Source organism: Sceloporus undulatus, chromosome 2 (genome assembly GCF_019175285.1).
Source record: "Sceloporus undulatus isolate JIND9_A2432 ecotype Alabama chromosome 2, SceUnd_v1.1, whole genome shotgun sequence".
Taxonomy (NCBI): Eukaryota; Metazoa; Chordata; class Lepidosauria; order Squamata; family Phrynosomatidae; genus Sceloporus; species Sceloporus undulatus.
In genome coordinates this window covers 290,279,546-290,293,383 of record NC_056523.1, presented here as the reverse complement: position 1 = coordinate 290,293,383, position 13,838 = coordinate 290,279,546, and the positions used below count along the sequence as shown (strand labels likewise).

At 39.1% G+C, this 13,838-nt stretch overlaps 1 protein-coding gene across 5 annotated transcripts in view; it reads right to left on the bottom strand.

Annotated features, from left to right (window-relative positions):
* The window catches only part of POLK (DNA polymerase kappa), a 56,166-nt gene that overhangs the window by 14,125 nt on the left and 28,203 nt on the right, over positions 1–13,838 (bottom strand). For all 5 annotated transcript variants that reach the window (XM_042453197.1, XM_042453196.1, XM_042453198.1 and 2 more), the window contains 5 exons: positions 12,840–13,091; positions 10,859–10,983; positions 6,211–6,377; positions 5,181–5,213; positions 3,334–3,427 (listed from right to left, as the gene is read on the bottom strand). In XM_042453197.1, the coding sequence (XP_042309131.1) occupies positions 3,334–3,427; positions 5,181–5,213; positions 6,211–6,377; positions 10,859–10,983; positions 12,840–13,091 (671 nt within the window). The remainder of the gene's footprint in view (positions 1–3,333; positions 3,428–5,180; positions 5,214–6,210; positions 6,378–10,858; positions 10,984–12,839; positions 13,092–13,838) is intronic.

Genomic DNA, 13,838 nt, shown 5'->3' with positions numbered 1-13,838 from the left:
AAGAAATTAGGCCGCCGGCAGGCCGCCCTTTTTGGGCAGTCTGTCCTGCGCCTTAGCTAAGAAATATAAGAAATTTAAAGTTTAAAATATCATTCATGATAGGATCAGTTAAAAAAATTAGAATCAGTTAAAAAAAACAGCTCTTGAAAACAACAAATAAGCAAACAGAGATAAACAGTATGGCACACTGTTATGAACTAAACTGAAAAATAACATCTGGGGGTAGGTGAGTTGAAGGGCTATTACATACTCCTTAGAGCTCTAAGTACAGAACCACTGAAACATTCTTCCAAATGGATAACAGAATAAATTTAGATTCTGACTGCTATTGAGGAGAAAAGTGAATGTAGGAGGAGATAGTAGTTCCATCTGGCCCTCTCTGTTTCTCAGTGGCCTGAATGGAGCTTAACAAGCCTGGCAAATCCAGTGAGACAAAGGGTACTACCATGAACTGAACTGAGCTGAAAATGCTGTCATCCTATTCAGTATTTATGATGCCATAAGCCAGACTTAATAACACTATAAATATTGACATTCACATTTACAGTTGTGGTACCCTTGCAATAATGCTGCTTGGGAGGGTTGGATTCAGAGACACAGGCACAACAACATAACTCTGTCACTTTAACTGCATCTGTAGATACATGATTTTGTCCAATGTATGGGGTTGAGTGAGATGACTAGCTGTGTTACAAGCCTGTGAGATGTAAGTATATGGCTATTTCCCTGACGTAGAGAGTATGGGTCACACCAAGAGGTGGGGTTGCTGAGGAAAGGAGGAGAGAGCATATTATATGTGAGAGATTTCACCAGGGACTATAATACAGCCATATCTTTTGGTGAGATTTCAGTGCGACTACTCTGAATTTGTACATGTAATACTTTGAGATGTACTGAATTTGTATCCATATTTTATGTTGGTTTGATGGGAATTTATATATCTAGACATTCTATGATAGTCATCTGGGGAGGCAGTACTGATATTCTGTCTTAATCTAGTTGCAGCATGCCAGTTAGAGAACAGAGATGGTTGTGATCTTGTATTTTTCTGCCTATTATTTGTAATGCATCAACCAAGTGAAGAACAGTTTTATTGTCAATAAATCCAAATCCAAGAACTCTTGTAACTTTCTTTTGAGTAACACATGGTAGACTTATAAATGGCAAATTATGGAATTCACCTCAGTACATCAAGGAGGAAAGGGTTCAGGTCATTTTAGGCATGAGGACATATGATAAGATGGGGCTGGAGGTCAGAGTTAGATGAATGCCAACTTTCCTGCCAGGCCCATCCCATATGGCAGGTAATGGGCAGTCTGGTTACTGAAGCTCTCAGCCTAGTGGGGCTCCAGCACCTGCCAAAACAAAAGTGTGAGTGTGCCCTCTCAAGAGTGAATAATTCAGGTTGTTCAATTAATTTCCACTGTGTTCTAGGCAATGAAACAGGCCAGATGATGACTGGAGTGAAAGTGGTGAAAGACTTGATGAGAGGCCAACCAGATTATGCCTCAGAGTACATTATTAACATGCATCACATAGTAAAAGCAGTGAAATTATATCCTCAAGTACCCACCAGACATATCTTTACTAGATGGCAAGTGAACTGTTAACACCTACTGCAGAGAATGACATATGAATGTCCCCAGAGGCCTGTTTTGACAAGTTTGCTAGGAACTTTGAACACAAAAATCACACCTTTAAACAGATCTGAATTTGTATTATTACAGTGTCTAGAGGTGTCCAATGGATTCTCTTTTACAGATTTATGGGATCAGTTTCAACTAATGAAATCTAAGTACTAGCATCAGTTTGGCCTCCAATGTGCTCTCCCAAGCCGTGCCCCTCATTTGTTCATTTAATTTAAAATTGTTTTTGATTGTGCATTTGTAATTGTTACTTCCTTCATGTGTTGATAGGGTAGTCCAGAAAGTCTAAACAAACAAACGTCATTGTTATGTGCCTTCATGTCAAATTCAACTCTATTCCAGGGTTTGGCAAGATATATCTAGAGGAAGTTAACCACTACCTTTCTTTAAGTCTGAGAGAATATGATTTACCTTATGGGTTTCCATGGCTGAGCAAGGATTCAGATCCTTGTCTCCCACAGTCCTGATCCAACACTCAAAGTACTATACCAAGCTAGTCCTCTCTAAACAAATGAACAAGGATAGCTAAATATATTATTGTGGCTTGAATTATTCCATATATTCCTAGGTCTCTTGCCTTCTGTTTCCATAAATGTCAAGATTAGATAATATAGGTGAAGTTCAGTATGCATGGTCTAGTAAAGTACCAAATATACCACTCTCTATTAAATTACAAAGTCTTCTTTAGGCTACATCTATTATGAAGCAGGTGAGAAGGAATAATGTTATATCATTTAAATGTCTGATCATTTTATGCCTGGCTAGAGTAAGACCAAAGGCAATCCATTACCATTGCTTCTTTTGCTAATTAACAACTTTTACTATAACTAGGGTTGCCATAACCCGGCTGCAACCGGGTTTTTCCCGGTTTTGGCGGCACCTGCTCGGTCCCGGCACGGGTGCTGTCAAAAACCGGGGAAAGCCCAGTTGCAGCGGGGTTGCTAGGTAACCCTTGGGGCCTCGCTGTCCTCCTCCTCCTCCACCGCGCATGGCTGCGCGGAGGAAGAGGAGGGATGCGAGGCCTGCGGTGGAGGAGGCTGCAGGGAGGCGGCGCCTCTTGGGCGCAGTCACGCCAACCTCCCCGCCTCCCTGCAGCCTCCTTCCTGGTCCCTGCGGGGGCCAGGAACAAAGCAAGGCCCTGGCGATGGCCGGCGGTCTCCTCGCCTCCTTCCTGGTCCCTGCGGGGGCCAAGAAGGAGGCAAAGCCCCGGCGATGGCTGGCGGTCTCCTCGCCTCCTTCCTGGTCCCTGTGGGTGCCAAGAAGGAGGCGAAGCCCTGATCCTGGCCTCTGATCGCGGTGAGGCCCGGGGCCCAGGCGGGGAGGGAAAGCCTCCTTAAGTGGAGGCTTTCCCTCGCCGCTTGGCCTCCGCTCCCCGCCGCGATCGCGAGGGGAAATGTAGGACACATTTTGTGTGTCCTACATGTGAAAATTTTGTCCTACATTTTTCCCGGTTTGGAGGTCCGGCAGTATGTCAACCCTAACTATAACAGATAGTAAATTACTTCAGAAATTGATTTTCTGAAACATTTAACTTCAGGTTAAAAACATTCTTGCCTAAATAATTCTTATTACCATGGAGGAAAGCAAATAAAAGTACTTCTTAAGAGAAATACTATGTCAAAGGACACAGAAAGCCTGAGTGCTAATCAGCATAAGGAATTATATATTTTATCACAAAATTACCTACTTTAAGTCCTTCCTTTTTCAAATCTTGAGCAAGGTCACTGCACAGTTCTTTACACAACTTGTATTGTTCTTCTGTACTTATTTCATTAAAAGTCCTAGGTACCAAAAAGAAATAATCCAGGTTGCAATCATCATAGCAGCAGCAATGATTAATAGTGTTCTGGCCTCCTATATAGCAAGGAAGCAAATATTTTTTCTATTAATATGTTCCACTGATATTTTGAGAGCAATATTAAAGATTTAACCCTCAACACCCCCCTGTGTCAGTTTCACTTTGACATAAAAATAATCTCATTATACAACAGAGAACAATAATTCACATAAACACTCACAATAGGGTTTGTTGTAGAAAATCAAATGAAAGGAATGCTTAGGAACCAATGAAGCAGCCCAGCATCAGCTGTGCACAACACTGGTTGTGGGAAAAGATTTCAGGCTGGAGCCAGACTCTGTTAGTCTTATTTGCTTCCCACAGATATCAGTGGACTGTCGTTATGACAACTTTTTTTAAGCTGGTTGCAATGGGGCTGAAGTATGACTAACTTGGGAACAAAACAGATGGGCAGGAAGGAGTGTCCAGAAGCTGCGGCAAACACACGCCATGGCCCTGAGGACGCCTCCTGCTGCGGTCCCAAATGGACTGTAGAAAGGAGTGAAAAAGATCCTCTACTTTTGAGCCAGTTTTGGGCTGTCTTGGGTGGCCCTGGGGCGGCTTTTGGGTGTTCCGGGGATGTGCAATGTCTAAATGCCACACCCCTGGAGCAGCCAAAAGTAGCCCCTGCCTACCGTCTGTTTCAGGCCCGAATCTTGATTCAATCCACTATGCTCTTTTTTTAATTGCTGTCTTTAAAAACACACCTACTTATCCTGCTCAAATATTATTCCCAGGACTTTGTTTTATAAAAGTTTAAACATTTAAGCATTCCTTCTCCAGAATTCCACTCAGAGTCTCTGGACAGCAAGAAGGAGAGGCAATTTTTGCTGATTTTTCCTTTTTCCTGGAGCTCACAGCATCACCTCCCCCAGCTGTTTAGAACAGCTGAGAAGGACAGAGACTATTGCAGAGAAAGTGGAGGAATCATAAAAACTATGCAATCTATTCAGTCAGCAGAAATGCACAATTGAATCCGAAGACTCCTCTGTATGGGAGAAGCCCTTCTACTCTTTAGAAGCAGTTGTGCTTACAGAATGCTTATGCTGAATCCAACCCAAAATATTTAGCTATTTTTACAGTGTTTTCTTGCAAATGTAATGACCATTTTATTTGACATCGCTAATCTTCAAGAAAGGATGGTCTTTTAGTAGAATGCTGAGATAGTAAGAGATATATTCATTTATGCTGGAATTACATAAATATATAGAATCAAAATCTATTTTTCCTCTCATTGTTGAAGCAAATATAAAACAAATTATTTATAGGAGTGACAGTATTTGCCATTACAAAACTAGTTGTAAGCAATGATCTGTTCCACTGATGAGAAAAACAAACAGCTGGATAGCAGCAACAGAAAGTCATGTCAGAAATTCTGTGTAGTACAAGCTCTACACTGCTTGAAAGGAAGTGTGTTTGATTCATATGCACCAGTTCTGTACTATGTTTCTAGCACCAAGAAAAAACTTGACAGTACAGTGCACCCGCGTCTTACGTGGGCATGCTTTACGCGGCTTTCAGCACACGCTGAAAGCCGCGTGGGGAGAATGGGGCTCGAGCATAGCATTTTTGTTTTACGTGGGAAAGTCCGGAACAGATACCCTGCGTAAACAAAGGGCACACTGTATTTTTACTTAAGCAAATCCGAGTGCTAAGGTGATTCACAAGTGTTTATGTACATGTGTATCAGTACCTACCTTTCAGTGCTCATACTTTTTCTTTCTCCATCCCTTTAAAAGGAAAGAAAAATATGAATATCCAGACAAAAGGAGACTAAGGGGGGATACAGATGAGGCGAAAGGAATGCCAAGATACCGCCCCTTTCTGCTGCACACAGAGGACACAGAAACCGAATGGTGCGTTCTTTTTAGGCCACGCACCAGATGCCATTGGAGCCCTCGTGCACAACAATGACACCCATGCAGCGCCACACCATTTGGATGCTGTGTCATGTGTAACGTCATCATGGCGCCCCCCCGTCTGGATGGGGGCAAGCCATTATGGTGCAGTAGGCAGGAGCATGCAGACGCTCTGCTCTCCCGAGCCCTAAAATCAACCCAAGGCTGGCACTTTGCTCCAGTTTGTACCGGGCCTAAGAAAAATTAACCAATTATATTTCAATATTGTATATCCAAATAATGAAATCTTAACATTTCTGAGCAGTTTATACAGAGATAGCATGAAACACACATACATATAACTAAAAATTTAATCACTGTAATGTACATGATATAAAAGCGATAAAACATCAGTAACTCATGTTTCATTAGATTTTGTAAGTTTGCAGTTTTACTTTGCTTTTAAGAGAACAAATCTCTTTTACAATCTAAAACAAAAGCAAGCTAAGCACTGTTTTTCTATTACCGCCATCCCTTCCCAACTCCCTGAATTGCTCTTATTCTATTTTGAAGAAGAAGTGAATGGCCCAAGGTTGCCTAACCCTAATTTACAACAGGTGAACTCGGTTTAATCAATATCTTTTAAAGATATAAAATATATGCTATTTTACATTTAACAATCTAAAGAAGAAAGAAGAACAACATCTGCTTGACAATCTCAAATGATGCTGCGAGTCAGAGTAAATATTGGATTTGATGAAACATATCCTTGACTTAGCAAAGGGCAACTTCATGCATTCCTTTCCTATGCTGAAAAGCAAAGCCTACCTTGCTAATAAAAGATGTGCAAAACATTTTGGATTGAACACAGTTAATTACACACAAATACCTTTCTAAATGTGTAGAACCCAAACCAAGAGAGATTTCCAAGAAATTACGCCAAGATGTTTCAGAAAAGAGTAGAGAAATCAGTGCCCTCTGCTGGTAAAGGTCAGTGCATGTCACAATTCCCAAAGCTCTGAGCATCTTCTCTGTTACTTTTCCTATGCCAGGCACCTGAAACACAGTTAATATACACCAATAAAACTGGAAGCTAAGCCAAACCCTGTTTGGGCAACAGGAGTATGCGTACCACTCCTCACAGCACCCTACATTTTCTCTGGAAGCATCCAAACCCTCCAGAGCAGATTCAGAGGGCACATGGGACACTGGTGAAAGAGGATTTCGATCTGCCACAGTGATTTTGTTCTACTGATAGAACACCTCGGCATACAAGCTAGAGTACTTCTAAAACAATGAAATCATGCTTTCCTCTAGTAGACAGAATACTTATCAATCTCATTTATTCCCCATAATTAATCATAAGAGAAAGTTCTAACATAGAAAGCATTATGTAAATTAGAAAAGAGTGACATCAACTTAGCTATTATCTTTGAAAGTGTGACTTTCTTTTTTTTTTTTTTTTTAAATAGTTATATGGCCTTGCTGAGTGCTGCCTGTACCTGGTGAGCCTACTGCATTTTCTGCACTGACATCAAATAGATAAGGAAATTTATCTGGTAGAAAGTCAATGCATTTTATTTTGCTCTAAGACCAGCAGAATGCTAATACCAGTGCTTAAATGAGTTGAGGGAGGAAGCCACCAAGGCTGTAGCTTTTCTGAAAGCTACACCCTCTACCTAAGCCCCAATGTCTCTAACCTCTATTAGGGCCACCTAATACATCTCACAGCACACAAAGTAGTAAGCAAGTAAGCTTCTGACTTCATTGTAGCTCATTTACAGACTCAAAGTGGCAGCCAAAGAAACACACAAGGCAGGGAAAAATATGTTGCCAGTTATGAAGAAATTACAGAGAATACCTGCAGTAGTTAGAGGTATGGATTAAGGAGTAAAGACACCAATGGCTTGGAGAAACAAACTACAGTAAAGGCTTTATTATAGGAACTCCATTGTAAGATAGGAAAGTTACCTGTGGTGCTGATCTAATTTAGCTTTATTGATGGTAAGAGCTGAGAGTCTGCATCCTAGTCTACATTTCTTAGTCATTTTAAAACCTTAAAATAATGTAGAGATTAAATAACCTATACAGTACAACTCCACTTCCATTACCTGATGATGTCCCACTCTATGGGATAGGGATTTAAAAATACTAGTGGGTGTATTTACTTCACAGAGCACTGACCTAACTGATTTAAAAGCCAAGAGCTTGATTGTTCATTCTACTTGGAAAACAGAATACCATTATTAGCATTTCAAAATGTCTTACAAAAGCAAGAGTGTCAGCAATTAACTGGTTGTATGTTACATGGGTCCTGAGTATTCATGCATGAGTATTTACCCACATGTGCACCTAAAACAAGAGGCATTTGCTTCCTGCTCTGACATTTAATGTCTAGAGACTGTGGAGGGAGGTAAATCCTAAAAAATAACAGGCAAGGTAAGACGCTCTCACTGGCATTTCACAAAGCATCTCCAAAGGTAGAAAAAAGGGTAGTGCTTCATCAGATATAGAGATACGAAAATGGGGACAGCTTCAGTGTTATGTGCCACATACAACAAAAGGATCTCAGGCTATATCAAAAGTTACTGGGGCAAAGATGTAATGGCAGCATTCCTTCTGAAAGTATAAAAGGCAGCAGTTACTCTAGCACTAATCAGAAGAACAGAGACGTCCTTTGTAATGGAGAGAATAAAAGCAAAGAAAAATGTGATAATCTTTATATTAGCAAATATGGAGATTTGCATAATGCAGTAAAAGAAGTCAAATTGGGTAACATTGCTTACTGGAGGGAAGATTTCTCCCATACACAAAGTTCCACTGTACGCTGCTCACTTTGTAACTTTTTTTTTTCATATAGTTTTTATTTGGTTTTATTTGGTTATAGTATATTTTAAAAATATACTATAAGGCATGTTCTATGTTGTGGATAGAAGAATGGATAAGGCTACAAGATAAAAAATTATTGAATTTGGAAGCATACAATATGAACAAGGGATGGCATGCCCATCTATGGTATAGCAAGGAAATACAAGAGAAAAATATATATAAGCATAGCATAAGAAAAGCGTTCAACAAAGGAAAAGTTTTACAGAAGTATACCAGAGTGGGTTTCTATAGAGGAAGCGTTCCAGATTGGTAGGGGGAAAGGAGAAAAAAAAAGTTGGACTACATATAAGGACCTAACAGTGAGAGATAGAAATGGCAATCTAAAATTAAAATCAGAACAAGAGATGAAAGATGACGGAAATAATATAACATGGCTTGAATACTTACAAATAACTTTAAGATTTAAGAAAGATGCTAAAAGTGTTGGATTTGAGAAAGAGGAAAATGAACTAGACAAAATAATATGGGGAAAAGATAAAGGGAAAATATCAAGACTGTATAAGTTATTTTTAGCAAGGTCATTAGAACAAGAAACAGTCACCACATATATGGTCAAGTGGGCACAAGAGATGGGGCATGAAATTTTGTTTGAGAACTGGGAAAATACATGGGGAAAATCTCGTAAATTCACAGCATCTCAAGATCTTATTGAAAATCATATCAAAACAGTGAATAGATGGTATTATACACCATGTAGGATAGCTAGATATTACAAATTAAAAGATAACAGATGCTGGAAATGTCATAAGGAAAAAGGCTCCTACTACCACATGTGGTGGACATGCCCAAAAATTAAAAAATTCTGGTCCAAAATTCATAATTGCATTCAAGAAATCTTTGTGATACAATTCCTGATATCTCCTGAACTGTATTTATTAAATATGACATCATTTCTGGGGGGAAAAGTGGAAAGACGTCTATGGAGAATTATATTGTATTTGGTTACTGCAGCAAGAATCTTACTGGCAAAAAGCTGGAAATTGGACTATATCCCAAGTACAGAGGAGTGGCTGAAAAAAGTAATAGAATATAAAGACATGGATATTCTGACCGCATTACTCAAGAATGAAGTAAAGGAAAAAAGAGAAATAGAATGGATCCCAGTAATTAAATATTGGATGGAATATGGGCAATAACTTATGGGCCCCACCAGTATTTATAAAATTTGTTGCGCTGGATGGTACATGGGCTTTAGGAAACGTGATGCGTAAAATGCATTCTATTTTTTGGTTAAATTTGTAAATTTATAAGTTGAGAATAATATGTATAAAAATTGTGATATATGAAATTGTAATCAAACACTTTGTAACTTTTTATGTGGTCCTTATTATACTACTAAAACTTTTGGAATCTTTCTTAAACAGGGCAAAGCAACTACCTCCAATGTATTTTTATTTCTCATTTCTCTGATTTTTTAAACTACCAGAAAGCCTTCAAAGTAGTTTTTGAAAAAGCATAAAATAATAAAATAATCATTACTATAATCATAAAATTAGAAGACTTGAAAACAGTACACTTGCATTTTGCTTGGTTCAAGCTCTGGACAGGGGGAATATAAAACCTACAGATAAGAGGCTAAATTCAACATTCTGCTGACAAAACATTTAGCATTTCCCCTGCCCCACAGTCTTCCAGGCTACCCAAAAACACCTCTGAAGAGTTTCATAGCCTTGTAGAGTCAGTTTTTGGAACACACAGATAGCTGAAGTGCAAAAGGGATCACATCTACCCCAGTTCCTTGGAATGTGATGCACTCTGTGCATACCTAATGTAAATGTACAAGAAATGGATTTGAATGCTATTAGGGAGTGCAAAATCCTTTAAGGCATATAAGCGATGAAGACTCAGAAGAACAGGATAGTCTATTGTTTGCAGTTACGAGGGTGGAAAGAATATTTGAAGACTCAAGGAAAAAACATGAGAAAGGGGCTTCTCAAGAGTCCAAAGACACTGATGAGAAGAAACTTCAAGCCCTTTTCTTTTTTCTGCCCAAGCCGCCATCTTCAAACCTCCTACCTCCTTCCCACTCCTGATTCACCTATTCCCATTGGCTGGCAAGTGAGGAGGATCTTTGTGGGTACACCACCACAATATCTGCATCATTTTGAACCAGGTATCAGAATGCAAGTGGTGAGTATAATCCTCCTCTTTCAGCTGCTCCTTCCCAGCAGTGCTGGGAGATAAGTGCTGAACCAGGACTGTGGAAGGCTATAGCCTCCATGATGATCTCTTGGCTTCTCCCAACCCCCTTGATGTCATGGAGAGCGGGGGGGGGGGGGGATAACAAGCAAAGGGAAGTCAATCCAGGGTAGAAAAAGGCTGTAGCCTTCATGAACCTCACTCAGGTCCTCTCCATCTTTCTAATATCATGCAGGGGGTGAGTAAAGGGAGGGGGATGAGCCAGAATGGTGTAAGGCTACAGCCTCTGTGATCCTCACTCAGCTCCTCCTACTGCTCGGGAGAAAAAGGAAAAGGAAGGGGGGAGTGGCAAGGGAGACTTTCTCCTCTGCAAGAAGAGGGTCCTGTAATTGAGAGAATTAAGCATTCTGACCTGCAGGAACAAACAATTTACAGCAATACATCCCTAGTTGATACCAATGATAATAAAGACAACACCACTGAATAATTAATAAATCATAACTTCTCACCTTCCTGATGGCTAAATCCTTGATGAAGTTCATCACAGCTTCTCTGTCTGGGGGGATTCTGTATTGACCATTAGGTTTATTTTGATCACTGCACATTTTTGCCAACATTGTATTTGGAGCAATACCTAAGCAGAAATAAAACAAAATGCTATTCCCTGTCATTTTAGAGATAAAATTCTAGTGTTAAATATGTGATGAACACAACTGGTTTTTATTTTAGTTGAACACATTTTCAAAGAGATGAAGAAGTCCTAACAACCATGATCTCAATTCTGAGCTTATGAAAATTCTCACAACAATAAAGTACAACCATTCGTATGTAGTATTGAAAGAGTACAAATGATGTATTTTAAAATAAATAAATAAAACTATTAAAAAAAAGAAAGAGTAGAAGACTATGAATTCTTTATGCAAAGCTAAGACGGTTGCCAAACAACTGTGCACCAGTCATGCAAATGAAATGGAAAAATTAAATTGAAATGAAACGATTTTTAAAGAAATATGGTTTGAACACCTACATGAAACTGCTATGGCAATCTGAGATTCTGGAATGAGGCACCACCAGCAACACTTTATCCTTTTTAATATCCAATTCAGATGAAGCAGTTGAAATGCTAAAATAGAATAACTTCCAACAGTGTCTCTATTCATTTAATTTTTATCCTATCTTTTCCCAGAGTTGAGATGCACAGAATTAAATATTCAACTAAAATTAAAAGATCCCAACAAAATTAAAAAGTTCCAATATAATCACAACTAATTTTACATATTGACATTATTTAACACCAAATGCAACCATTTTAAAACACTATACTAATTATAAATAAGCAGTCTCTTATCAATAATCTACTTCTAGATGCAGTGTAGTCCACTGTAAAGGAAATGTTTAATACTCCGAGAATTGTCATAGATCTAGCTTTGTCATTGGAAGCTCAAGTGGAAAACTTTCCAACTTTCACTTGGCTGGTTAGCCAACTTCTCCAAGACAAAAACAGCTATGTTCTGGTAATGTCTAGATAAGGCCAATGCAATGCATTGTAGACAAGAATGCCTCTGAAGACTGTTCAGAATTAGCAGTTAATACAAAACAAAGCTGTCAGGCTACTGAGTAGGACCAGTAACATCTGATTTCTGAATAAACAGGTATCTTGGCTCCCAATTTGTACCTGAAATTCAAAGTGCTGCTGAAGAACTATTCACATCAGGTTTAGAGATTAGACAGCTTGCCAAGCCACCCAATACGCCCCTGCCTCCCTCTGCCCACATCTAACAATACAGAGTTGTCCTGCTGTCAAAATAATTGGTAATAAAATGAATAGTCACACTTTTGGAAGTCTCTGGGGGAGGGGCATAACTTTCCATTTTAAAGCTATTTCCCTGCCTTGCAACTTTTGGGAGGCTCTCAAATAGCCTTTCTTCCTCAAATGGAATGTGACCTTTCACTTAAGTCTAGAAGGATGAAAAATAAGACTGTTTAGACTCTTTGGCACTGCTCACCCCAAGCCCCCATCAACCTGTGCTTGTGGTGTGGTGGAGACCCATGAGAAAGCATGACCCATTGAAAAAGACAATAATACTAGGAAAGGTACAAGAAAAAGAGGAAGACTGCATCCCAGATAGATGGACTAAATCAGGGAGGCCATGTGCCTGAATCTGCAAGACCTAAGTAAAGCAGTGGAAGACAGTGGGTCTTGGAGATGTCTCCTACACAGGGTCGCCATTAGTCAGGGTTGACTTGAGGACAGTTAACAACCACTACCACTGTTCATTAACACCTGGACATTACAGGACCTTCTTGCAGTTCAAGTACATGACTCAGATAGTGATTTTAGCAAGCCACTGTCCTTATATCAGCTTTTTCTATAAACAGAACCTGGGCACTGCTTTACATGGCAGGAATATTTAGAGTGTACTTGTGACCTGTTGAGATGTACGGAACAGAATTTTTGAATCATACATATTACAAACAAGACATGGTTACCTGCACTGGCAGTGAGCCTTGTTTTTTGTTCAATTCTAAAGCGAATTTCCTCCACAATTTCTTCAGCTGATGTTCCAAAGACAACTGATTTTGTTGGAGCTGTTGATTGCTGGTGTTCTTCTTCTTCTGAGTGCAGTAGAGGGCCAACATTTTGCTTGCACTTCAAAATATCATCACCAAACAAGTCCGGTGAACAGGAATGTGCATTTTCACTCAACTTTGACTCATCATACATAATTCTCTTTTGTTTACCTCATTATATATAAAAAAAGAAGTCATTAGAACTCTGTACATAAAACTTTTTCAACTGCAAATTCTTTTCCACAGTTACGCAGAAGGTCAGCCTTTCAGTTCATTCCAATTGCCAAATTCTTATAAATCTCTTTTAAATTATAATGTTAGGGAGCCTTGGGTCCAAAGCACATTGTAGAAATTATCCAGTTTAAGACTGCTTTAACTGCTTTGGCTCAGTGACAGGGAATCCTGGGGACTGTAGTTTATTGTGACACCAGAGCTCTCTGACAGAGAAGGCTAAATGTCTCACAAAACTACAGTTCCCATACTTCTCTAACAATGAGCCAGGGAAGTCAAAGCGGTCTCAAACTGGATTATTTCTGCAGTGTGTTTTGGACACTGGTTGTCTGTCATTTATAGAGTTGCCATACGTCACAGTTGACTTGACAATAGTTAACAACAATAAGTATTGTGATTGTTATTACTGGTGAGACAACTATTCCAGGTAGAAAACTAAAAGGCCCAAAGATCCACAAAAAAGGAGGATTGTTTGAATACTGCATACAGATGAGTTACACATTACAATAATAATTATACAGATAACATTTCATTTTTATAATGATAATCAAATACTTTTATACTGCTTTTCATTTTGTGAAATCTCCAAATGATAGACAATATTATTATTTTTAAATGACAATACAATAAAACCAAGTGAAATGGTGAGAAAATAAAATAAAAAATCCAGTAAAATAATTCATTAAA